General features: G+C 44.9%; 1 protein-coding gene across 1 annotated transcript in view; it reads left to right on the forward strand.

Annotated features, from left to right (window-relative positions):
* Window positions 1–17616, forward strand: part of CUBN (cubilin) — a 231021-nt gene extending 213405 nt beyond the window's left edge. Inside the window, 6 exon segments of the mRNA XM_044294650.1 lie at window positions 2080–2288; window positions 3571–3718; window positions 11772–11953; window positions 14105–14270; window positions 15034–15269; window positions 17208–17616. Of these exon segments, the coding sequence (XP_044150585.1) occupies window positions 2080–2288; window positions 3571–3718; window positions 11772–11953; window positions 14105–14270; window positions 15034–15269; window positions 17208–17315 (1049 nt within the window). The 3' untranslated portion in view covers window positions 17316–17616.
* The last annotated feature ends 9499 nt before the right edge of the window (window positions 17617–27115 follow it).

A 27115-nucleotide genomic window follows, 5' to 3' on the forward strand; every position in this document is an offset into this window, starting at 1 on the left:
TGACAGAAAATTCCATGTTAGTGTTGAAACCGCCCTAAATTAGGGCATTTAAGATACACTCTGGTATTCCAAATCAATGTACCCCCCCCCCCCAGGGGTTAATATCCACGCGTGGCTGAGAGACTAGACACTGACACAGAAGTTGGTCAAAGCAATCTCTAACTTTAATTACATGGGGGTAAGCGTATATACATTTTCAGAAGAGGGCAGTCCTCACTGAGGCTAAAACATTGTTTCATTGGTCAAAAAGGAAGAAGAGAAGAGAGAGGAGATAGCACCCTGGCTTCTGCGCACTGGGTCCTACTTTGGAATGTGAACTAATGTAAACATCTGGTTACCATCGCCATTTTGTAATGGAGTTTATTCTAACAAGAATACTGCCTACGTCATATGTGACACTTCAAAGAGGTGCTTCTCTATAGGCAGTGAATAATATATACATATCATCAAGCCATATGATTGGCTTACGCATTCTCCACCACACTCTATGGGACACCTGTAGAAAGATGAGAAATCAGACACTTCCCACAGCACAGCTCTTTGCCCCCCTCTCTCTCCTCTCCAGTCTTGAAACAAAGAGGGGGGGGGGGCACTTGGAAGTAGATAAAGTTAACTCATTACAATCCTAGATATACAAAATATAGAATAAAATTCACACATCTTTAACATTAGAAAATCCAGATGACGCTCCCTCCCTTCTGAGCCCTGGCGTATCCCCAAATAACAGTTTACGACCACAATTAGGGTGTTACTGTATTCAGGAGAAAGTGGGTAGCAAATTGGGGGGGGGGATTCTCTTGTTATCTTTTGTGAAAAAGCAAGCACCATTTTCTTGTAAATAAAAATAAATTTTTCATTTTCACACCCAAGTATTAAAAACAGCTGTTGCGTGAAGTGCTCGCTACACCCCTTAAAAATTCCTTGGGTGGTGTAGTTTACAAAATGTAGTCACTTTTTGGGTGTTTTCACTGTGGGGTTACCTCAGGGCCTCTTCAAATGCAACATGATGCCCAAAGACCATCCCAGCAAAATCTGCCCTCCAAAAACCATATGGTGCTCCTTCCCTTCTGTGCCCTGACGTGTGCCCAAACAGCGGTATACAACCACATATGGGGTGTTGCTGCAAACTGCAGAATCAAGGTAATAAATATTGAGAATTGTTTTGTTGTTAACCCTTAATGTGTTCTAGGAAAAAATTTATTAAAATGGAAAATCTGCAAAAAAAAAGTGAAATTTTGAAATTTCACCTCTATTTTTCTTTAATTCCTGTGGAATACATAAAGGTTAACAACATTTCTAAAACCAGTTTTGAATAGTTTGAGGGGTGTCATTTCTAAAATGGGTTCATTTATGGGTTAGTTCTATTATGTAAGCCCCACAAAGTGACTTCAGAACTGAACTGGTCCTTAAAAAGTGGGCTTTGGAAATTTTCTTAAAAATTTTAAGAATTGCTTCTACAATTCTAAGCCTTTTAACGTCCTAAAAAAATAAAATGACCTTTCCAAAATGATGCCAACATAAAGTAGACATATGGGGAATGTTAAGTAATACATATTTTATGAGGTATCACTTTCTGTTTTAAAAGCAGAGAAATAGAAATTTAGAAAATTGTGAATTTTTCTAAATCTTTGGTAAATTTGGAATTTTTTCATAACTAAAGGTGACATATATTGACTCAAATTTATGATTATCATGAAGTACAATGTGTCCCGAGAAAACATTCTGTGAATGGCTTGGATAAGTAAAAGCGTTCCAAAAGTATTGCCACATAAAGTGACACACGTCATATTTGCTAAATTAGGCCTGGTCAGGAAGGGGGTAAAAGGCCCAGTCTGGAAGTATAGACAATTATAATCGCAACAGTGAAAGTTACTACGGCATTATTTCTAGCGTCCTTGGAAAGGAGTCCATGGAAGCAGAGGATATGGCTCGGGGAACGGGGGTTCTGCTTTGTTACAGTCATCCAAACTTACCTACAAGGTGGAGGTGACCTTCGAGATGTATCGGCAATGTAGTGCTTTCCTAAAGTCCGTCAAGAAAATATCAAAATTGTCCTCATCGTGATGTTTCTTCTTACAGTATTATGTGGAGGGATCTACAACGCAACATCGTCTATGACAACTGCATTGTCACCTAATTATCCTAATTCCTACCCACCATTCACATACTGCATCTGGACCATTGACTCTCCAGAGAAGGAGAATGTAAAAGTCAAGATTCAGTCCTTCCACCTCCAGGCTGAGCAAGATTGCTCCAATAACTACTTAGAGGTTAAGGACTCACCTTTGGTAAGTCGACTTTACATCTAGAATATGCATTGTTGTAAATTATAATTATAGCGAAGCTCCAATTTGGAGCTAAAGTCCCATATTCCGACATAGGCATCATATGGTCATGTTATGGTCATCTTACTACTCTACCACTATATGGGCACAATACAAACTTGCTGTGTAACCTTGGCCTAATAGGTTTAACATGGATCACTGGGGACATATCTGGCAGCACTATATGTCATCCTGTAAAATCCAGTTTCTATTTAGAGGGCTTATCACTTTTTTATGAACTTGACTAAAAAATTACAATGAGTTACATCCTGTATTACACTCCAGAGCTGCACTCACTATTCTGCTGGTGCAGTCACTGTGTCCATACATTACATTACTTATCCTGTACTGATCCTGAGTTACATCCTGTATTATACTGCAGAGCTGCACTCACTATTCTGCTGGTGGAGTCACTGTGTACATACATTACATTACTTATCCTGTACTGATCCTGAGTTACATCCTGTATTATACTCCAGAGCTGCGCTCACTATTCTGCTGGTGAAGTCACTGTGTACATACATTACATTACTTATCCTGTACTGATCCTGAGTTACATCCTGTATTATACTCCAGAGCTGCACTCACTATTCTGCTGGTGAAGTCACTGTGTACATACATTACATTACTTATCCTGTACTGATCCTTCATTAACTACATTCTGTATTACACTCCAGAGCTGCATTCACAATCCTGCCGATTATTATTGAAACCAGTCAAAAGCTTGTAGAAATACACACCCCTGAGGACATGTTCACACACAAATTTATCACATTTTCCACACCGAAATCTGCAGGAACACCAATTATATTCCAAGTCCCATTGATTCTCAAAGGGGAATGTGGATTTCGCAACAATAAGATTTTTGCTGTAATTTCCACTGTGTGAATGTTCCCTCTATAAAGGATTGAGGCAGTTTTTGGTTTTTTTTGTACATCAAATTATTGTATATGGTTTTCCACTATGCAACATGCTAAAGTAAGCATTGTGAATGCAGCTCTGGAGTATAATACAAGTCATAACCAGATGAGTACAAGAGTAAGTAAGTAACTTAAAGGGGTTTTCCAGGATTTTAATACTGATGACCTATCCTCAGGATAGGTCATCGTTATCTGATTGGTCGGATAACGGACATCTAGGACCCCCACCGAGGATAGGTCATCAGTATCAAAATCTCGGAAAACTCCTTTAACATAAAATGTATGGGCTTCCTAATTCCACTTACCTCCCTCTGTTTTGTCTGCAGGGTGACCTCGGACAGGCTCATAGATACTGCGGCACTGAAACATATGAAATACCAGAGTTTTATTCCTATGGACGAACAGCTGTTGTCACCTTTAAGTCGCAGGAATTCGTGTCTGGCAATGGGCTTAGTTTTATATATCAAATCTCAAGTAAGCTTCATTTCTTTTTGGATGAGATGTTATTTTAGCCTAAATCCAAAAGCCCAGTGTCCGCGATAGCCGTCACATGTGGGGCCTTGTCCTCTCTACCAGCTTCCTTTACATTTAGATGAACAGACATAACAGTGCCCCCCCCCCCCCCCCATGGCTAGCATTAGAGCAGCGCTTCCCAAATATCTTAAAAGGAAAATCTGAAAATGACCTACTGCGTAAATCAATCAACAAGGGTGGGTTCACATCTGCGTTCTGGATTCTGTTTTGGCTTTCCATTCTAAAATGGTTATAACGGAAAATAACGGAATCCATAAGACGGAAGGACAGATCCGTTATGCTGCCCATAGACTTGTATTATGACGGAATGCAAAATGGAAGCCTTTAAAAGGCATTCCGTTTTGATCTGTCTTAATAGAAGTCTATGGGGGAGCATAACAGAACAGTCTGGTTTCCGTGTCGACAGGACTCTGTTTTCCGTCTTGCATAACGGGACCCAGACGGATTCTGTTATGTTTCCCCATAGACTTCTATTAAGACGGATCAAAACGGAATGCCCATAAAGGCTTCCGTTTTTACTTCCATCTTATGCATTCAGTTATTTTCCGTTATAACAATTTTATAACAGAAAGCCATAACGGAATCCAGAACACAGATGTGAACCCACCCTTATGCATATATTTCTAAGAAATGTTGGCCTTTTTTTTTTTTCTATCAATATTTTATTTTAAAAAAAAATCCTGATATCCAAAAGTTTTCACTAAGCATCACAATAGGCTAATACTTCTGGTGGAGTCACTGTGTACATACAAAATAGGCTAATACTTCAAATTCTGTGGAGATCACTTATCAGTAGTCATCTCATTATCATCACTGCGATGATTACAATGAAAGGTATCACACACACATTATATATGTATATTACACAGGATTCACAAAAGGTGATGGTTACAGATCAGCTCCTCACCCTTCTTGCACAGCAACCTCTCCACAAGTCACAGAGCATGCCCACTACACTCAACCATAGAAGTCAATGGATTTTTCCAGAATACAGGTTCGGTTAGACAAAATAGAATAAAACAATCTACGATCATAGAATAAAAACAGATTAAAAAAACATAGTTGATACATTCCCTTTAAGACCAGAAAACCGAAAACCACCCCAGAGAGCGCACCATCAGATGACAGCAGTTATGCATTCATCAGCACGGCTCTGTCTCCACGTGGTGCAGTACCAGTGCAGCAGGTGCTCCCAGGTTGCAGTATCTCTGACTTCACGACCACTGGGCACCCTCTCCATTTTCATGTCCCCTCCTTCGTGACATGCAATATTGCACACAGTCTCTCATACAATGTTTCTTACAATTGCCAAGCTGACTGGTTAAAGGCCTGTCTCTCATATGGCTGCTTCCAGAATGAATGGACTGGGTGGCTTCTTTCTACCCTCTCAGCTTGAGCCTTAAAGGGGTTGTCTCTCTCTATTGCCTCCTTTGCTGGCTGGATTCATTTTTCCATCACATTATACACTGCTTGTTTCCACCCTGCAATCCATAAGTGGTGGTCCTGCTTGAACGCTATAGGAAAAAGCACTGTCCTAAAGTATGTGCGCTCCCACGGTCCCGGCCACTAAATAGGCCGGTGCTTTTTCCTATAGTGTGCAAGCACGACCACCTCTGATGGATTGCAGGGTGGTCATGACCATGGAAACAAGCAGTGTATAATGTGATGGAAAAACTAATCCAGCCAGCAAAGGAAGCAATATTGACAATCACAATACATTAGTAAGTGCCTGGTATTAACTTCCTCTACATGATAAAAGCTATTTGCTGAAATGAGAGACAACGCCTTTAACCCTATGTAATATTTGGCTTCAGAGGCACTAGCTAATCCCTGCGGTGTTGCACCCTTATTACCAGTACCAATCACCTGCACTGTTGTAGCTAGTTACATGCAGGAATATTGCTGGACTTATTTCCGGCAGCATCAACTCACTCGTCCATCTCCTGCCTGCTACTGACCATGAGGTGCGCAGAGCACTGCTATTTATAATCTCTCACGTCACGTGATGCAAGGGGGGGGGGGAAGGTCACTGCTACAGCCAAACATTGGCTGAAGCAGCATTAGGGCTCATGCACACAACCGTATGTATTTTGTGGTCCACAAAACACTGATCCGCAAAAAAAAACAGATGACATCCGTTTTTTTTTTGCGAATCTATTGTAACAATGCCTGTCCTTGTCCTCAAAATGGACAAGAATAGGAAATGTTCTATTTTTTGGCGGAACTGACTTGCGGACATACGGAAATGGAATGCACACGGAGTCATTTCCATTTTTTTAGCATTGAAGTGAATGTTTCGCATACGGGCTGCAAAAAAAAAAAACGTAATGGACAAGGAAAGAAAATATGGTCGTGTGCATGAGCCCTTAAACGGGATGTTAAACGCAGAAGACCCCAGCAGCGCAGCGGTGACAGGGGAGTGAAGGAGCCAGGACGCAGGTCACAGTCACAAGACGTGGTCTGCTGAAAGACTCCCAGAAGATGAACAACCCCTTTAATGATACAAATAAAGCTAAATGTCCAAAACTAGCAAATGATCCAACAGTGATACTACAGGTGGTCAGTAGATGTCAGCATAACCTCAGTGTTACTCCCACCATACACATTTATAGTGACCACAGGACGTATCCCACTATCTCCAGTACGGTCTCTGCAATGTCCATCATATCCTGCCCAAGGCATATTGCAGGAGCTGGTGCAGACGATGGGAGTGGTAGTGGCCCCTGATGAAGTGTTGGGTCATGATGTACTCTCTCAGGCTGTTGCTCCCTGGGGATCATACAGTGGAAATTTAGTATTGAAGAATGAGGCCAGAATTAAAGGGGTTGTCTCATCTCAGGTAATTGAGGCATATCGCTAGAATATGCCCCAACTGACCGATAGATGCGGGTCCCACCGCTGTAACCCGCACCTATATCAAGAAAGGAGCCCCAAAAGTGGTGGAGGGAGCATTGCGCATGCGCAGCCGCCCTCCATTCATTTTCTATGGGGCTGCCGAAAAAAGAAAAGCACTGGCTCGGCTATTTCTGTCGGGCCAATAGAAGTGAATGGGAAAGGTGGCCGGTTATATACGATGCGCTCCCATTCACTTCTATGGGCAGAGCGCTTGGTGGTGGCCGGACCAGAGTCCTCCATCCACCACTCTCCGTTCCCAACATACAGTAGGTGCAAGTCCCAGCGGTGGGACCCGCACCTATAAGACAATGGGGGCATATCCTAGCGATATGTCCCCATTGTCTGATATGAGACCACCCCTTTGAACATTTAAAAGTCTCTTTCACTAAGTGCAAAGTATAACTTCAAATAAACTGAACTTAAGAAAAATCTTCTGGCCCCAGTAAGGATGATGGAGGCAGATTGGTTGGCTGCAGTTTAGCAGGAGTATTGTACTGGCTTAGTAGTAGTCTGGGTGATGGGTGTCTTAGCCATAGTCCCTCACCTAATAGCAGTGTCTTTAATTGCTGGATGTAGCTGTTCACCCTGCTGTCTGGATTTACTTGAGACTCTCTTTAGTTGTTTCTCTATGGAGAATCCATAGTGTGCTTCCTCTCCTCTCTCAGGCTGAACTAGAACTCCCCCTCCTGGCAGGAAGCCGGACCTGCCCACTCCTACCACCCTGTTCCCTGCCAACCATTGCCATCCGCTTCTTACTGGAAATAAACGCCATAACAAACAATAATACAAACTATATAGACAGGTATTGCAGATAACCCCAGGTCTGAAGTACTGCAATATGACTGTCCATGACATTATAACTACACAGTACTGCCATGGGCGTTTCACCCACAGTAGTGCCTACCTTTACCCTACCCTTGCTGGCGTCTCACAGTGGCTTAAAGGCACAGTACATGAAATATCAGATATCATCACAACATTGCATATCATCATAAGTGGAAGTTACATGGCACACTTAGGGGTTTTCTGGGACTTAGATATTCATGGCCTATCTTCAGGATATCAGATCAGTGGCGGTCAAACACCCGACACCCCCACCGATCAGCTGTTTCAGGCTGCCGTCAGTGCAATAAACTATGCAGTGGATGGAAGGCTCTGACCACTGTTTAGGGCTGTTTCACACGAGCGAGTCCATTGCGGGAATCGCGCTCCGTGTGTGAGTGTGATCCTCCGCTCTGGACTTGCAGGAGCACACGGCATTATTATGAATTATAATGCTATGTGTCTCTGCTTGACCTTATTTCTACAGAATCATACTGACAGCTTTATGTCACTATGATTCTGTGGGAAAAAGGCCATGCAGAGACACACAGCATTATAAATCATGATAATGCCGTGTGCTCCTGCAAGTCCAGAGCGGAGGATCACACTCACACACGGAGCGCGATTCCCGCAATGGACTCGCTCGTGTGAAACAGCCCTTAGTTTTCGTTGCTGTTACATTGACTTAATTGGGAGCTGAGCTGCAGGACCCCAACTCTGCCTCTACGCAGTGGATGGAACCATGTCCATCTGGCTCTGTCCACTGTATAGTGTCCACCTAGGCAGCTGCCCAGAACAGCTGATCAGTGGGGGTGCCAGGTGTCAAACCCCTACTGATCTGATATTTATGTCCTACGACATAATAGAATGCACAAATATAAGAAAGCTGGCATGTTCTTAGAAAGAGTCACATAACAGTTTAACTAGGTGGTATTGCCACCGCAACTGGGTTAAAGGGTACACCATAGCGAATTCCCCCCCATAATAGTGTCCGTCATCCACAGATCCCCCCCATAACAGTGTCCGTCATCCACAGATCCCCCCCATAACAGTGTCCGTCATCCACAGATCCCCCATAACAGTGTCCTTTACAGATCCCCAGTAATAGTGCCACCCACAGACCACCATTAGTTCCAAACCCACCAAAAGCACACCTTTTGGTTAAAAATATTTTTTTTCTTATTTTCCTCCCCAAAAACCTAGGTGCGTCTTATGGGCCGGTGCGTCTTATAGGGCGAAAAATACGGTAGTTTGAAAACAAAATAATTTTTTTTAAATATTTTGTACAGTTTTCCCCAAAAAATGTATTAAAAAAATGTAGGAACTTGTTAAAAAAAGAATTTTTACTGGAAACCCCTTTAAGCCCCCATTAGGCCGAATGCACACGGCCGTGGAACACGGACATGAGCGGTCTGTGGTATCCCGCCCTGGCATCCTGCTGACAGCAGGAGCGCACGGCGTCATTGGTTGCTATGACGCCGTGCGCTTCATGCCGCCGCTGCACTACAGTAATACACTCGTATGATCTATACGAGTGTATTACTGTAGTGCAGCGGCGGCATGAAGCGCACGGCATCATAGCAGCCAATGACGCCGTGCGCTCCTCCTGTCAGCAGGATGCCAGGCCGGAATACCACGGACCGCTCATGTCCGTGTTCCACGGCCGTGTGCATTCGGCCTTACACTGCATGATATTCGGACCAATTACCGGGAATCCGTGTGCAGTGTCCCAGGGGGTCAGTAGTGTATGCTGGGCTTGGTAGTGCAGATCAACCCACTAACCTGGGATCCACCGTCGTCTTCAATCTGGGGCAACTGCTGGAACAGGCAGGTATTTAATGTTCGTGACGCCAGTGTCAATTAAACGGTGACACGCCGTGTATAGTAATGTAGAAGAATGAAGCAACCACAGGATAGCCAACCAAAAACTGGAACTTTACTGAATGTCAGTGATAATCATACATGGACGCAGTTGGAAGCGCCGTTCCATGGAAGACAGTTGGTTTCTATTTGAATACAGGTGGTTCTTAGAAGTACAGACTGGCCGGTTATAGCAATGTTCTTTACAGAGTGTTAATTACAGGAGATGCAGTACAGGCGGCTTGCACACTATTCCTGACTGGTCCTGAAACATGTGACTTATTCTCCAAGGTCTAATGCCCTATAGCTGGCGTATCCTTGAAGCTGTCCTTATCTAGTACCTCCTCTGTTATCTTGAGTACCTCTTGCTTTATCAGATTGGCCTCTGTTCTATTCTGTGTCCCGGCTGGTGCTTATGATGTTTCAGCTAAAATGGAGGATGACTCAGGAGGGGAACCTTTTCCTTGGATCCGGAACCCGGTTACAGGGCTTACTACCCTCTCCTAGTCGGCAGGCTTCAGGCCTGCGCTTCTCTCACAGGCCCATGGCCTGGCCTTGACTCAGACACAGGATCATCTCTGACTCCTTCTCCCACTGTCTGCCTGCTTACTACTTCCTGACTGGGCCTTATATAAACTAGGGCTCCCTAGCTCCCTCTAGTGACTCAGAGCTGGAATAACACCCTAGCCGGCCTGCACATACACGTTTCACAGTAACAGGGAAATACATAGCAGTACATTGACAAGATGTTCTATACCAACCTCCCCATAAATACAGGGGGAACGACAGTACCCAAGTGACCCTTCTGTAGTGACGGGGTATTACTCTCCCGTACACTACACGTGCTCATAGGAATACCCATTCCTGATATTGGGAAAGCAATCACTTGATGGTTGATTTGTATATTTTATCAGGATGAATATAGATTGATGTGACAATGCAGCCCTCAGACCAAAAAAGGTTGTGCACCCCTGCTTTAACTGGGGCTGACTAATGAACCGCTAGGCCATGTGACCAATGAACGTTACTTCACTGGCCTAGCGCCATGGCCTCTTTAACCTTTTAACAGTCACGGTGAAATTTGGAAAAACCCTCCCAAAAATGTCACTTTTTTATTGTAGATTTTTAATAGGTGTCTACAGTAAAATGGCACATTTTTATATATATTTTTTTTACTATTTTTTCTTTCCTCCTCCTGTCAGCTCTGCAACTGCTCCCTCTCCTCCTCCAGACTGACAAGGGGGGCTACTTTAGCTGCTTATATCTCTGGTTTGGTACCAGCTAGAGCTGTGGGCTTTGTATTGTGTTAATGACAGCAATATCTTCGGGATACAGTGAATGCAGCTGAAAGTGAAAGTAAAAACAGGTTTGTTTACCTGCGATTATTTCAGACTTGATTTCTAATAGTGAAATCTCCTGTTTAGCTTGGACTTTAACTGTCATTTTGGGCTTGTATGAAAGCCTGGAATACCATACCAGGAGATATCAGCAGCTAAAGCAGTCGAATGGCCAGTGATGGAAGTGCACTACTTGGGGTTCTTAAAGGGAAAGTGTTTTTGTTGGGACGCCAGTTGCATTTCAGCAACGAGGGACAGTCCCCCTTTTAGTAGGAATGGTGGTACCCAGGATAGGAATGCCAGAATGGTGTAAGGGTGGCCTAATGTCCCTTGGTGGTGTAGCACGTGTCACGGTGCTCCTACCTAGATACACTGGAAACCCCAAGCGTGGCCGTCCACTGCAGTGAAAAGGGTAGTTAAATGATGGGATGAAGGAATAAATTGAGTCCAGACCTTGTGATGAACTTGAAAACAGCTTTACTTGAATAAACTTGCATCAGAAACAATCATCCAACTTTATCTTGGTCATCAGCAGGGTTGGCATAAATTCTGGCAGGCAAACACGTTCGTCTCTGCTACATCTACTACTCTTTAGCTCTGCTGTCAGGATTAAATATAAACTTTTCCTTTCTGCTGTACTTAACTTGCTGTAGTCTGACTCTGTCTTTAGCTTTGTCTGTATCTTTATCCAGGGAACCTTTCCTTCTGGCTTCTCTTAGGCTCTTTACTCCTTTCTCCTGTTCCAGCAGAGCTGATGGTGCTCTGCTGGCCTAGGCAGGGCTCACCCAGAAGAGACGAGCTCTCTACAGGGGGTAGACTAGACTCTGCACACAACCTTTCCCCTAGAAGAGGAAGGCTAGACTGACCTTCACTAACTAAACTCCTCCCTCTCTAGAGAGGGCTGGAATGGACAAAAAGGTTCCATTCCAGATAAACTAGCTCTGCCAATATTACCGCCATCTGCTAATTATATAAATGTACTTTAAGATACAGAACACAAGCCCTAGTAAATCTGGAGTCTCCAGTGTTCCAGAATGTGATTATTTTGGAGAATGATGAACCTTCTCTTCTCTTTTCAGACTGTAGCCGGGAATACAACCAGTCATTTGGGTACTTGAAAAGTCCAGGCTGGCCGGGGAGTTACCCAAACAAGGTGGAATGTGACATAATCCTCAGAGCTCCGGAGAACCACTCAATATCTCTCTTCTTCCATTCATTTCATCTAGAAAAAGTTGGTTCAACATGTTACGACTACCTAGACGTAAGCATTTGACAGATGTCTCCATTGATTTGACTAGAAATCCTTAGCGGTTTGCATTGTAGCTCTTAGGGTGCATGTGAGCTGTCCTGTAGATGGTCTGAGCCAGATTTTTACCTATAAAACTTGCTGACCATGTGCGCTTGGCAGCTGAAGGCATCTGTGTTGGTCCCATGTTTATATGTGCCTGCATTGCTGAAAAAATGATGATTCAATGTATGCAAATGAGCCTCTAGGAGCAACGGTTACACCTAGAAGCTCCACTCTCTCTGCATGCGCAGAACAAAAGTTAATATTCACTGCTGCTAATAAAAGCTACGCAAATTGTATGTTTATCATGCCCTCTCCAGCCCCTATCTAGCGCTGTCAGCAGTTTAGTATGGTCAAAACTGCTGACAGACTCGACTCTAAAGGCTATGTACATGTTTGGTGGCAATTTTAGCATTATTATATTGTACTCATTTTGAGTTTAAAAAAAAAAATTAAATTGGTCTTTATTAAAAATATTGAGCCTTTTTCTCTGCACAGCTTTGAGTCTGTCTAGTAGCTGGTTCAGAATTTTCTCTCTGTGACATCAGGCAGGGAGCTGACAGGCTCCTTATCTCTGATCTCTGACATTATAATCACTCATTATGGCTCAGTTCTTATCTTACTGATAAGAATGTGGCTTAAAGGGAACCTGTCATGTGGATATTTAATTATAATCTAACTAATTATATACAATCATTAACTACTAAAAAGTGCCTTAGATGTATTCACTTACTGGTGTGACAGATGGTTACCTCATAATATACACACAAAGATGCCGCATGCTAATGAGCTGATTTGAGTCCAGCGTGATGTCATCTAGTCCAGCGTATATTTAATTCAGAGCTATAACCACTCCCCTGCCCACCTGCTGCTGATTCATATGGGAAACAAACTGTCATTTAGCAGCCGGTGGGCGTGGAGAGTCAGAAGCTCATGAATATTCAGGACTCATCATTATCAGCTGGAGCTTTTCAATACAAGATGTTGGCAGATTGACTGGGTCAATTAAAGAAAGTGACCCAGCATTTTGCTAAGAGAATCAGTCACTTATTTATGTTGCCCTTAGTTAGGACACCATAAAACTGGTGACAGGTTCCCTTTAAATAAGTGTTTATGACCTCTTAGTAGTATAGAGATAAGGGTTATTAGATGAACGGCACAATGTGAAAGTGAAAGTACCAGTCACTTATCTAGAAAAACTGTTAACCCTTAGTGACAGAACAGCTCAATATTTGTATTAAAGACCAATAAATAAATAAAAAAAATCCCAAAATGAGTAAAATGCAATCATAAAAAAACTATTTGCCCCCGAAGGTGTCCATAGCCTTTAAATAGTAGAATATTTGTTGGAGCTGAGTTAGGGGATCTGAACCCTGATATAGGGTTGTCACACTTTGGTGTGGGAGGGAAACACCACACCGAGCATAGGAGGGAAGGGGGGAACAGGCAATCAGGCCCTGAAAACTAGGGAAGGAAGATGGACACCTCCTAGTAAAACCCTAACCAAAATCCTGACTGACTACCAGTATGAACAGACCCCAGAGGTAGGTGAGTTCAGGGCAAGGGATAAGGTGGCCGGGACAAGACTACCTGTGTCTCCAAAAGGAAGGACGAACAGGAGTCTCCTTCAGGCCTAATACAACAACAGGGAAATGCAACACACAGAACCCAAACAAAAACACAGAAAGGGAAAGGAAAGACTTAACTTCAAAGGGGCAATGGAAGCACCAGGAACTCTGCCGAGATTCACACACCAGCAATCCACAACTGAAACTGAAGCTAGAAAACGCACAGCATAGTGGGAGAAGCAATTATAAATAAGGAAGGTTAAATGACCACATAAGCAACACCTGAGGCAAGGGGTGTGGGCAGAAACAACACAGACGCCTACTGATCCACAAGTAAAACATGCCAGATCAAACCACGTGTTGCCAGTCTCACCGATCTCCTGCCACCTGTCGCGGGGACATCCGTGACAAGGGTCCTATGGTAGTGCACTCCGCCACAACGGACACTGTGGCCCCCCTATTTCTCTATGACATTCTTGATAACATTTCTCACTACATTTTCCTGCATTTCAACATAAGTGATAGCCACGATTTTCTCGTCTTTGGTAATTTGCAGGTGAGGAACGGAAGCTCTCGTGATTCTCCGCTGCTCGGTACATATTGTGGAAACAGTCTCCCTAACCCAATATTTCACAGAAATAATCTTCTCCATCTGTTTTTCAAGTCTGATATTATCACATCTAGAGAGGGATATGAGATTATCTGGACATCCTCTCCAGCAGGTAAATAATGCCTCAGGTCTGACGTGTGGAACTACAAGTAGCAGCTTGAAAGATGAAACCATCAGCCCCATATATGTGATAATTGCTGATTCTATCTTTACCTCAACAATTGCACATTATGGGGGTCACTTACCTTTCATAACTGTCAAGGCATAATTAATTAATATATTTGGAGACTACATAATAATAGCAATAAAAAGCTTCCCAAGAATAACATTTATCATCATCCATAGGCAGAGTGATAGATGTCCGAGCAATGTGTGCAGTGCAGGAATCACGCTCCACGTGTGAGCGTGATCCGCCATTCTGAACACTGCTCATCTTGCAGGAGCACACGCCACTATACTGATTTATAATGCTGTGTGTCTCTGCATGACCTTATTGCTACAGGACCAGTGACATGCCAACTATGCATATGTATACCGCCATATATTTATACAGTGGCACGCACGGACCCCTATCTGTAGCGCAGACACAGATCCCGCATACCACTGTGTGAACGAGGCCTATGTGTTAGGTCAGGGAGGCCCTCCAGCTGTTGTAAAACTACAACTCCCACCATGCTTGGCTGTAGACTGATAGCTGTAGGCTTTCCGGGCATGCTGGTGGTTGTAGTTTTGCAACAGCTGGAGGGCCGCAGGTTGGGCATCCCTGTGTTAGGTAATGAGCGACTGCTATTGGACAGGAGAGGTCACCATTCATGCTACTGGAGGGTATGACGGTATTGGGAAAAATACATAAGTAACCATCGTGTCATCCGCAGGTTGTGGAGGGACCTTGTTTGGTGATCACGGCTCATTTACCAGTCCTGAATATCCTGCGAGTTACAGCAACAACACAGACTGCGAATGGACCATAGCTGCTCCTTCCAGGAGGGCAGTCAGCATAAGCTTTGATGCATTTAGCATGGATGATCCAGGAGATTGCGAGAAAAATTTCCTCAGGATTTACAATGGACCAGACCCCACCTCGCCGCTCATCAGAACATTTTGTGGATTGGTAAGTTTTATAGATTTTTTTTTCATTTGCTTTCTATAGCAGTTATATTGTAAGCTCGAGTGCCCTCTAGTGGCCAAAAGGGGACTTTTCAGGTTTAGATTTATTTAGCACCTCAGATGTTGAGGAAGAGAAATAGGTCTTCTGTTTTGCAGAAACTGTGCTGCTTTTGTTCATAGGCCGTGCCTAATATCTTCCAGTTGAACGGAGATAAATACATTTAACCCTTGACTGGGGCTAAAAAAGGCCTTAATGTCCGGCAATTTTTTTGTGATTTTGTGCATGTGGTGGTTTAGTGGCCCTAACTTTTTTGTTTGACTACCAAAATATTTTTTGCAATATTTTTTACTTGACACTTAGGACTTATTAGAATGTTTATTTAGAGATTTATTTTCCTATTTTTAGGTTTAATTTGGGAGAAAACTGCTAAGTCTTATAAAAATTTTTTTATTATAGTATTTTATTTCTTCAATAGTAAAACTGACACAAAAATGAGCTATTGCAATGGATTCCCTATTTAGTGGCGATCGTTTTGATATATAACATGCATAGGTTTGAGTGAACAGGGCGACTATGGTGACGGTTTCTGTTAGCGATGGCATTTTTAATTTTTTTTATTTACATTTTTTTTACTTTATTTTAATTTATTTTTGGACACATATGTCCCCCCAGGAGGTCATTAAAAGACCTCTGGAGGATACTGACCGCCGGGACTTACAGAGGAAGCTTTAACCCCAGAGCTGGGATTAAAGGGCTGTCCGACCATTCATATAGGTGCTATCTGCACGGGGTACTGTATGTGCAGATAGGGCGTATATAGCCAGTGGGCAGTCGGGAAGGGATTACCAATAGTATTGTGAGGATGACATACCAGATACATTACACCCTGGATATTGTACATCAGTGCAGTTAATAAAGGCACATGCCAATAATAAACTTGGGGTAATACTGGATTGCAATTGTATGTTTCCTAGCGCTATCACGCTGGCACCAGTCTGATAAATGTGGCCCACGGTGGTGACCTTGATGCGTAATAACTTCTTAAAAATTCCAGTGACAGGTAGCCTAAAACAAAAGGGTATCAAACAAGTATACTTCACCTGCTTGACCCAAACATACATAATGATCAGAGTCTTAAAGGGGTCCCTTAAGGGTTATGATATTAATTAAATCACAGAAAACAACAATTTTGCATTGGAATCTGTTTAAAAAAATCCTTCCGGAAAATGCTCCTATTTCTAGGCTCCAAATTTCCTTTTTCCAAATTTATTTTGTATCAGACCCTTTCTGAGTGGCCGGAACCGTGGCAGGGTTCATACTTACTTGGTCCCCGTTGCTGAGTTCCGGCTGCCTCCATAGGTCCTGGATCTCTGTGAATTAACATTGTTTTGACAGGGTCGCACGTGCCAGTGATTGGCTGCAGAGGTGATCTGACACCCGTGCGGCAGGTGACCCAGTGACATACTGCATGGGTGACACTTCACGTGCACTCCCGTCAATAGGATATTGATTCCCAGAGACCCAGGACCTGCGGATGTGGCTGTGCAGTGATGGAACCTGAACCCAACGGCGGGGACCTGATAAGTATGAACTCGGATCTGGCCATTCTGAAAGGGTCTGATAAAAAAAAAAAAAAAGTTTAAAGTTGAATAAAATTCTGTTTCCTTGCAGCCACCACTAGAGGGAGCTACCTACATTGAACTCAACAATAGTAAACTCCTAAGCTCCCTCTAGTGGTGGCTGCAGGTAGCCAAAAAGTTATGTTTAGTTTATCTGGTATAGTAAAAATGAAATCTGCACAGAATTTTGGACCAAAAAAGTTAAGAGAAAAGGACAGTTCCCTTCAAACTAATGCATTACATTGGGTTAACAATGGGTTAGCTACATACTGAAATAACCATTTAATTCATTGTATTCCCATTTTTCTTGTTTTATTTACAGGATGGAAACATCGCATCGTTCAACACCACATCTCATCATGTGTTCATCAAATTTCATGCGGATTACGCTGTGATTCCGTCATATTTTAGAATTATCTGGAGCTCATAGAAAGGGAAAGAAGCCGTGGAGACGGAAACTCACACTGGGTTTACATATTACACTGGTATCGCAGCCGCGTCTTTAGCTGCGTTTTTCATGGCCAAAAAAACCCAGCTGTTAACCGTAGCCTTCAGAAAACGGAAGTCAGATGGAATTTACACTGAAGTGTCGCCTCCATACGGTGGCCAAACCATCGTCATATTCGCTTACACCACACAAGCTGCCATTGAATAATGTAGAATGTGAGATTTTTGCTATCATTCAAGGTTGTGAAATATTAGTAAATAAAAATGTTAATAAAATGAATGGAAAAAACAAATGGATTTTTTTTTTTTGTGTGTGTGTTTTGGTATCTCTGGGTTTACAAAACATTGATCCCCCATTCACATTACCGGCAATAGGCTACATATAGGAAAACCTTTCAGGACTCCACAGACCAGCATTGGGAAGATGAGGCCTAGTTAACCCTATTTTTCATTTTAGTTTTTTGTTCCTGCCTTCCCGGAGCCATTACTTTTTTTTATTTTTCCATTCACATAGCCGTATCCGGACTTGTTTTTTTGCAGAACTAATTGTACTTTCTAATGGTATCATTTAACATGGCATAGGATGTGGTGGAAAGCTGTAAAAAAAAAAAATCTAAATGAGGTGAAATTGGAAAAAACAAACAAAAAAAAAACACTTCTGCCACAGTTTTATGGGTTTTGTTTTTACGGCATTCACTATTTGGTAAAACTTACCTGTGCTTTTCATTCTCCAGGTAAATACGATTATGGTGATACCACATTTGTATAGTTTTTTTTGCGTTTTCATACTGGAAAGAAAAACTTTTGCCATATTCTGACCCCCATAAGTTTTTATAGCTATGTCTATGGAGCTGTGTGAGGGCTCATTTGTTGCCAGACGATCTGTAGTTTTTATTCATACCATTTTGGGATGTGTATGACTTTTTGATCATTTAATGGAAGGTAAAGTGATAAATTCTGCAAATTACCCATTTTTATCCGTTACGCCATTCACCATATGGGATATTTTTATTTTATTTTTTTTTATAGTATGGGCATTTTCACAAGCGGTGATGCCCATGATGTTTAAAAAATGTTATTCTTTACTTTTATTTTGGTGAAAGGGGGGCGACTAGAATTTTTTTATTTTTTAAATACATCTTTCAATTTTATTTATTTTTTACTTTTTTTTAGGTCCTCAAGTTTAATCATCAGATTGACATTTGTATAGACTCGAGTAATGGAATTTCCTCCATTATCCTATACATAAATCACTATATTACAATTCAGTGCTGCCACCTGCTGGCCTGAATTATTGTATACAAGTAATGAGCCTAGAAGCCTAGGGGTACTTTCACACTTGCGGTAGAGGATACGGCAATCCGGACACAAACTAATGGCATTTCTCAGACAAATGTATTGAAATACCGGATCCGTATCTCCGGAAAAACAGATCCAGTATTAATTTTTTTCGCATTTTTAAAGGTCTGCGCATGCCGGATCCGGCATTCCAGCAAGTGTTCAGGATTTTTGGCCGGAGAGAAAACTGCAGCATGCCGTGGTATTTTCTCCGTCCAAAAAACGTAAGAGGAACTAAACTGATGCATCCTGAACCGAATGCTCTCCATTCAGAATGCATTAGGATAAAACTGATCAGTTTTTTTCCGGTTTCGGGCCCCTAGGACGGAACTCAATACCGGAAAACAAAAATACTAGTGTGAAAGTACCCTAATACAGTCTCTGGCTCATTACTTACACAGACGAGCAAAAGGGTAACAATGTTTAGAACTTTGGACTTCCAGGCTCCATATCTCACCATCTACTACAGCTTAGAACGTGAGACGCCCATCATTTTATAGACAGTCATCTTGGCTATCTCATACATAAGTTGGACCTGCAACTATTTAGCATATGATTAGTTCTGCAGATTCTTGTCATGTAACTGTATTGTCACTGTTTTGCTCCTAAAATTCTAAATTTTATTATTTAGTAAATCCACCTTTGGCTTTCAGCACTGCCTGAATCCTTCTGGGCATGCTCCTGATCAGATTCAAGCATGTCTCGACCGAAATCTGTTCCCAGGTCTCTTCTACACGTTCCCAATGTTAGTGCACACTGGTCGACTCACTTGAGTACAAATACAGCTTTTGTTTTCAGCTCTACCCACAAGTGTCCTATTGGGTTGAGGTCTGGGGACTGTGGGGGCCAATCTACCACCTCTACTTCATTGTCATTGACCCATTTCTTCGCCAATCTCAATGTATGCTTCGGATCGTTGTCCTGCTGGAACACTTTGTCGTCCTTTTCATACCCAAAGTATCCCTACAAAGTAACTTGTAAGATACTCCCATATAGCTCAGTATTGAGACCACCATCGATCCTGGTCAAGTATCTAACACCTTTAGCTTTGAAACAGCCCAATATCATTGGGCTTCCTCCACCGAACTTGACAGTTCCTTCAATTTCTCGATCCATTATTTTCTTTTTCCCTTGTTTCTTCCAGACCCATTTGCACCCATCAGAGCCCAGTCTATTGACTTTCTTCTCATCACTCCAAATCACCTGTTTCCAATCCTCTGCCTCATCCTTCGGTCCTGCACTGTTGCTCCTGGTTACGACTCGGCCTGCTGACTACATCTGTACCTCTGGTACTTTGCACTGGTACCTCCTGGTCCGTCTGGACCAGCTGCCTCGTGTGCCAATCCTCCTCCAGTGGTAGCGACCTGGTGTCCCCCCCCACTATCAGAGGTACTGTGAAGAACGAGGGGTTCACTTAGACAATGCCCTTAGAGGAGGTAGGACACGTGGCACAGTGGGTCCACACACCCTGAATCATGACAGTTGTATAGTTTGCGCCTAGTGTTAGGGTCTATTCACACAACTGTATTTCTGTTCTACATCAGATCTGAGTTTTTTGCGGGTCGGTTGCAGACCCATTCACTTTAATGGGGCTGCAAAAGATTGTGTGCTGTTGCCATCCTTATGTCCGTTTTACGGACAAGGATAGTACACTTCTATAGAGGGCAGGACGTGCCAATCCGCAAATTTTCAGAGCGCACATGGGTGGTATCTGTGTTTTTTGGACTGCCAAAATGGATAGGGTCATGTGAATGGACCTTTAGCTACATATTACTATAAATGCGGTATTACATTATACTGATTGTTGGTACTGCATATTTTGTGTTTAGCTTTAACCCCTTAAACGCAAAACCATGTACATGTACACCAAAGGGATGTTTGGAGCATGCTCACGAGTTGAGCTCACCCCATACATGGCAGGTGCTGGCTGTATATAAAGCAAACAACTGCTGGCTCTGACCGGGATCAGAGATGACCCCAGCCCCATTCATGCGATCACATCATCTAAGTGGTTAGACAGAGGGAGGGGGGCTCCCCCAGTGCTCTGATCGGAGCCCCCACTGGCGAAATTGTGGGGCTATTTGGTTACTATAGCAGCCTGGAGCCTTGTGAAGACTCAGAGGCCTGTCATAGTAAGCTGCCTGTGAAAATACCATTGACTGCAGTGTATGGTACAAGCAATTAGAGGACTGCATGTTCACATCCACTGAAGGAACTCAAAATTACAGCTATAAAAAATTTTTTAAAAAACAAACAACCCAAAATATAAAAAATTCTAATTCACCCCCTTTTCCAATTTTACACATAAAAATAAACAATAAAGAATAAATATCATTGGTGTTGCTGCATCCAAAAATGTCTGAACTACAAATATATAAAAATATTTCTGTGCAACGAGCACCATCATGGAAAATATAAAATGGCTAATTTACTGTTTTTTGGTCACCTCGCTCCTCCAAAATATTGAATAAAATGGAACCAATAAAAACTAGAGCTTTCCACCCGATCAGATTGGGTGTTCATACGTGTACTGCCTCTACGCACATAGATGTAAAGAACTCCCAGGCTCTCTCAGAAGGTTCCAGTGCAAAGTTCTTGATTTACTGTGCAACGGTAGAACGTAACCACTAAGTCTGAATTATTTCACTGCGCCAAAGTGCTGTACAGTAGAACAATATTCCCATCATTTATGTTGCATCAAGCGTTGCCGGAATGGCGAAACGTGACAGAGCAGTTACGTAGAAAGATATGACCAGATGGGAGGCAGCAGAAAAGAAGTAGCACAGAAGACATCCGCTGCACAGTACAGTTGGAGCATATGGCGATAAAAGGTTAGGCGTCCTATATAACTGGATACGACTGCTCACGAGGGGAAGTGGCTCACCGTAATCGTACTGACCTGCAGAATAAAGCCTTACATGTTCTCCACGGACAGCGCACGTCCCCATTCATTTTAATGTGTGTATTCACACATCAGTTTTTTTACCACGGTCCGTGGGTCTGTGTTTTTAGCATGGAAGCGTGCTCTATTTTGTCCATTCCCGGATCCATCGCGCCCATTATAATCTATGGGTCCACGAGAACCACGGATGCAGTCTACATTTCACGAATCATTAGGAAGAGATTATTTGAAAATTATTTTTCAGCTGTGCAGTGTCAGTGAATCACAGATGACACACGGACAGCAAAAAACGGACACACAGACACAACACGGACATCTTCATGGAGGTATCACTGATCACCTGTTCACAGATTTAAGCACGAACGTGTGAATGAGGCTTAAAGTTGTCATGTCATTTTAGCGCACAGTAAACGCAAAAAACCACGGTGGAATTTCCCTTTTTTTTTTTTTTTTTTTAGCAATTTCACCCCACAAATAATTTTTTTCCATTTTCCAACACAAATTATGGTAAATTACAGTATTTTTGGCTTTATGAGACATTATTTTTTTTACTCTAAAAGTGAGGAGAAAAGTGTGGGGAGCGGTGAGTGAAACGCTGCAAGCTCTGGCTGCACTCACCGCTCCCTGGTCTTCCTAGCGGTACAGCTTGTCCTGACTGCGTATAGCGCCAGGACGTAGCGCGCGCACTGTGACCGGACGCTGTGCAATGTCAGGTAACAGTGCAGAGCGGTGCCTGGATGAAGACCAGGGAGCGGTGAGTGCAGCGCACCTTCCGTAGAGGTAAGTCTATTTATTTATTTTTGCGTCTCATAAAGTGAAAATTATGGTAAATGGTACAATAAAAGGGGTTGTCTCACTTCAGTAAGTGGCATTTATCATGTAAAGTTAATACAAGGCACTTACTAATGTACTGTGATTATCCATATTGCTTCCTTTCCTGGCTGGCTTCATTTTTCCATGACATTATACACTGCTCTTTCCATGGTTACGACCACCCTGCAATCTAGCAACGGTGGTCGTGCTTGCAAACTATAGGAAAAAGCACTGGCCTCTCTGGTGGTCGGGACCATGGGAGCGTGCATAGGTTATTTTAGACAGAAAAAAAAGTCCTGCATGCAGGAAAATAACGGATCTCAGACAGAAATGGCTAAAACTAGTGTTGAGCGAAGCGAGCTTCAGATGCGTCATCCGAAGTAGCTTCGTTCAAAATTTTGGACTAATACTTGTAAGGAGATCCGTCTCTGTACAGTATTAGGCCTCTTTCACACGACCGTTTTTCACGTTCCGTATACGGTCCGTATACGGAACCATTCATTTCAATGGTTCCGCAAAAAAAAACAGAATGTACTCCGTATGCATTCCGTTTCCGTATTTCCGTTCCGTTGAAAGATAGAACATGTCCTAATATTGCCCGCAAATCACGTTCCGTGGCTCCATTCAAGTCAATGGGTCCGCAAAAAAAACGGAACACATACGGAAATGCATCCGTATGTCTTCCGTATCCGTTCCGTTTTTTGCGGAACCATCTATTGAAAATGTTATGCCCAGCCCAATTTTTTCTATGTAATTACTGTATACTGTATATAACCATTTTTCGTCTGAGGGCCGCACTAGACATGGTAAAAAATTTCGCGGGCCAGAACCAGGTAGCTTTGCCAGAAAGAAATGCAAACACTGTGAGGGGGCACATGTGAGCATTACTAAAATACATAATACGGAGCCTTCAAATCTGCGTTTGGAGCCTCTGTTGCAGATTCTGTTTAAAGACCAGACAAAAAAGTCTTGCATGCAGCACTTTTGTGTCTGGTAAAAAGACAGGATCGCAAACGGAAACTGAACGGATCCCATCATAGTCGGTGGAGTCTGTTCAGCTCCTTCCCTGTGGGGTTACAGAAGGAGGGGGGAGGCAGGGTCACTAGTGAGGTGACAGGAGGAGGAGGGAGCAGGGTCACTAGTGGGGTGACAGGAGGAGGGGGAGGCAGGGTCACTAGTGAGGTGACAGGAGGAGGAGGGAGCAGGGTCACTAGTGGGGTGACAGGAGGAGGAGGGAGCAGGGTCACTAGTGGGGTGACAGAAGGAGGGGGAGGCAGGGTCACTAGTGGGGTGACAGGAGGAGGAGGGAGCAGGGTCACTAGTGAGGTGACAGGAGGAGGAGGGAGCAGGGTCACTAGTGGGGTGACAGGAGGAGGGGGGAGCAGGGTCACTAGTGGGGTGACAGGAGGAGGGGGGAGCAGGGTCACTAATGGGTGACAGGAGGAGGAGGGAGCAGGGTCACTAGTGGGGTGACAGAAGGAGGGGGGAGGCAGGGTCACTAGTGGGGTGACAGGAGGGGGGGAGCAGGGTCACTAGTGAGGGTGACAGGAGGAGGGGGAGCAGGGTCACTAGTGGGGTGACAGGAGGAGGGGGGAGCAGGGTCACTAGTGGGGTGACAGGAGGAGGGGGGAGCAGGGTCACTAGTGGGGTGACAGAGAGGAGGAGGGAGCAGGGTCACTAGTGGGGTGACAGGAGGAGGGGGAGCAGGGTCACTAGTGGGGTGACAGGAGGAGGGGGAGCAGGGTCACTAGTGGGGTGACAGGAGGAGGAGGGAGCAGGGTCACTAGTGGGGTGACAGGAGGAGGGGGAGCAGGGTCACTAGTGGGGTGACAGGAGGAGGGGCGAGGCAGGGTCACTAGTGGGGTGACAGGAGGAGAGGGGGGAGCAGGGTCATAGTGGGGTGACAGGAGGAGGGGGGTAGCAGGGGTCACTAGTGGGGGTGACAGGAGGAGGGCGGAGCAGGGTCACTAGTGGGGTGACAGGAGGAGGGGGGAGCAGGGTCACTAGTGGGGTGACAGGAGGAGGAGGGAGCAGGGTCACTAGTGTGGTGACAGGAGGGGGGAGAAGCAGGGTCACTAGTGGGGTGACAGGAGGAGGGGGAGCAGGGTCACTAGTGGGGTGACAGGAGGAGGGGGGAGCAGGGTCACTAGTGGGGGTGACAGGAGGAGGGGTGAAGCAGGGTCACTAGTGGGGTGACAGGAGGAGGGGGAGCAGGGTCACTAGTGGGGTGACAGGAGGAGGGGGGAGCAGGGTCACTAGTGGGGTGACAGGAGGAGGGAGCAGGGTCACTAGTGGGGTGACAGGAGGAGGGGGAGCAGGGGTCACTAGTGGGGTGACAGGAGGAGGGTGTGAAGCAGGGTCACTAGTGTGGATGACAGGAGGGGGAACCAGGTCACTGTGGGTGACAGGAGGAGGGGGGAGCAGGGTAACTAGGGTGGTGACCGGGGAGGGTGAAGCAGGGTCACTAGTGGGGTGACAGGAGGAGGGGGGAGCAGGGGTCACTAGTGGGGTGACAGGAGGAGGGGGGGAGCAGGGTCACTAGTGGGGTGACAGGAGGAGGGGGGAGCAGGGTCACTAGTGGGGTGACAGGAGGAGGGGGGAGCAGGGTCCTAGTGGGGTGACTGACAGGAGGAGGGGGAGGAGCAGGGTCACTAGTGGGATGACAGGAGGGGGAAGCAGGGTCACTAGTGGGGTGACAGGAGGAGGGTGAAGCAGGGTCACTAGTGGGATGACAGGAGGGGGAACCAGGGTCACTAGTGGGGTGACAGGAGGAGGGGGGGAGCAGGGTAACTAGAGTGGTGACAGGAGGAGGGTGAAGCAGGGTCACTAGTGGGGTGACAGGAGGAGGGGGGAGCAGGGTCACTAGTGGGGTGACAGGAGGAGAGGGAGCAGGGTCACTAGTGGGGTGACAGGAGGAGGGGAAAGCAGGGTCACTAGTGGGGTGACAGGAGGAGGGGGTAGCAGGGTCACTAGTGGGGTGACAGGAGGAGGGGCGAGCAGGGTCACTAGTTGGGTGACAGGAGGAGAGGGAGCAGGGACACTAGTGGGGTGACAGGAGGAGGGGAGCAGGGTCACTAGTGGGGTGACAGGAGGAGGGAGAGCAGGGTCACTAGTGGGGTGACAGGAGGAGGGGAGCAGGGTCACTAGTGGGGTGACAGGAGGAGGGGAGCAGGGTCACTAGTGGGGTGATAGTAGGAGGGGGGGGAGGGTCACCGGGGACCAGTCACATGAGTCCACGCTCCTTACCTCTCCAGCAGCCCTGTCATGTTGCCCAAGGTCCTCCGGCAGCGTGCCCCGCTCTCCTTACTACAGCCACCACGGGAGCCGGCCCCTCCTCCTTCGAGCTCCCGCCGGCTTACCCTGCCTGACCCGACTTGTATTGCTGTGGCGCACTCATACCAACCAATAACAAAGCTTCTTGCTGTAAGGAGCTTTGTTATTGGTTATTTCAGGCACAGGCAGCATCGCTGCTCTGCCTGTGCCGTTCACAACGCTCACTGCACTGATTAATGTGGGGAAAAAGTCTAAGGCGTATTGTTACGCCTTAGACTTTTTTCAGGGAGTCGCACGGGCCGCATGAAACAGCATCGCGGGCCGGATTTGGCCCGCGGGCCGTAGGTTGGGCATCACTGGTATATGCCATACAGAGAAACGGAACCGAAACGGAAACAAAAAACGGATCTGGAAAAAACAGCCTGCAAAACACTGAAAAAGCTATACGGTCGTGTGAAAGAGGTCTTAGAATGTATGGTCTCCAGTGAGCTGAAATCAGTTATTCACGAAGTCGCACGTGACTCGGTTAAATAACTTCAGTAATTGAGTATAATTGATGGATCCGTGAACACGGACATAATAGCGCATGCATCCGTGCTAAAACACGGATGTGTGAATACACACAATAAGGCCTCTTTCACACAAACATGTGCGCTCCGTGTCCGTATTGCGGACCGCATTTGCGAATCTGCAATACACGGGCGTCATTCCGAGGGCATTCCGCATCACAGATGCGGACCCATTCACTGGAACGGGTCCGCAAATCTGGAGATGAGGAATGGTGCGGAACGTGAACATGTCCTATCTTTTTGTGAAACGGGCTGATGGCGGACCCATTAAAGTGAATGGGTCCGCGATCTGCTGCGGCTGCCCCCGCGGTTGGTGTTCGTGCATTGAGGCCCGCAGCACAGGCCACGGGGCGCACACGTTCATGTACAAGAGGCCTAAAATGAATGGGGATGTTTGGTGTCCGTGGAGAACACGTACATGGAACACTGACGTGTGAATGAGGCCTTAGGCTACTCTCGCATCTGTGAAAACCGGAGGAAAACGCTTCAGTTTTGTCTCCATTCATTCAAACGTAACTGAACGGAGCGGAGTGCACCAGAACGCATTCCGTTCCGGTTTGTTGCGTTCCCATGCCGGACACGAAACCTCTGCAAGCAGCGTTTTTGTGAGCGGCATGGGAAACTGACCATGCCGGTTCCAGCACCAAAAACCACTGCTAAGTCAATGGCGCCGGATTAGTTTTTTTCGGACATGAATATCTTCGATATATAATACAATCAGATCCGTTCTGAACGGATGCAGACGGTTGTATTATTATAACGGAAGCGTTTTGCAATCCCCTAATAGATCTCAAAACCGGACAGCAAAAACGCAGATGTGAATGAAGCCTAAGGAAGCAGCTTCAGCCCGGTAGTATCGCGGTAACGGTCCTGACACAGAGAATGAAG

Source organism: Bufo gargarizans, chromosome 5, assembly GCF_014858855.1.
Source record: "Bufo gargarizans isolate SCDJY-AF-19 chromosome 5, ASM1485885v1, whole genome shotgun sequence".
Lineage (NCBI taxonomy): Eukaryota > Metazoa > Chordata > Amphibia > Anura > Bufonidae > Bufo > Bufo gargarizans.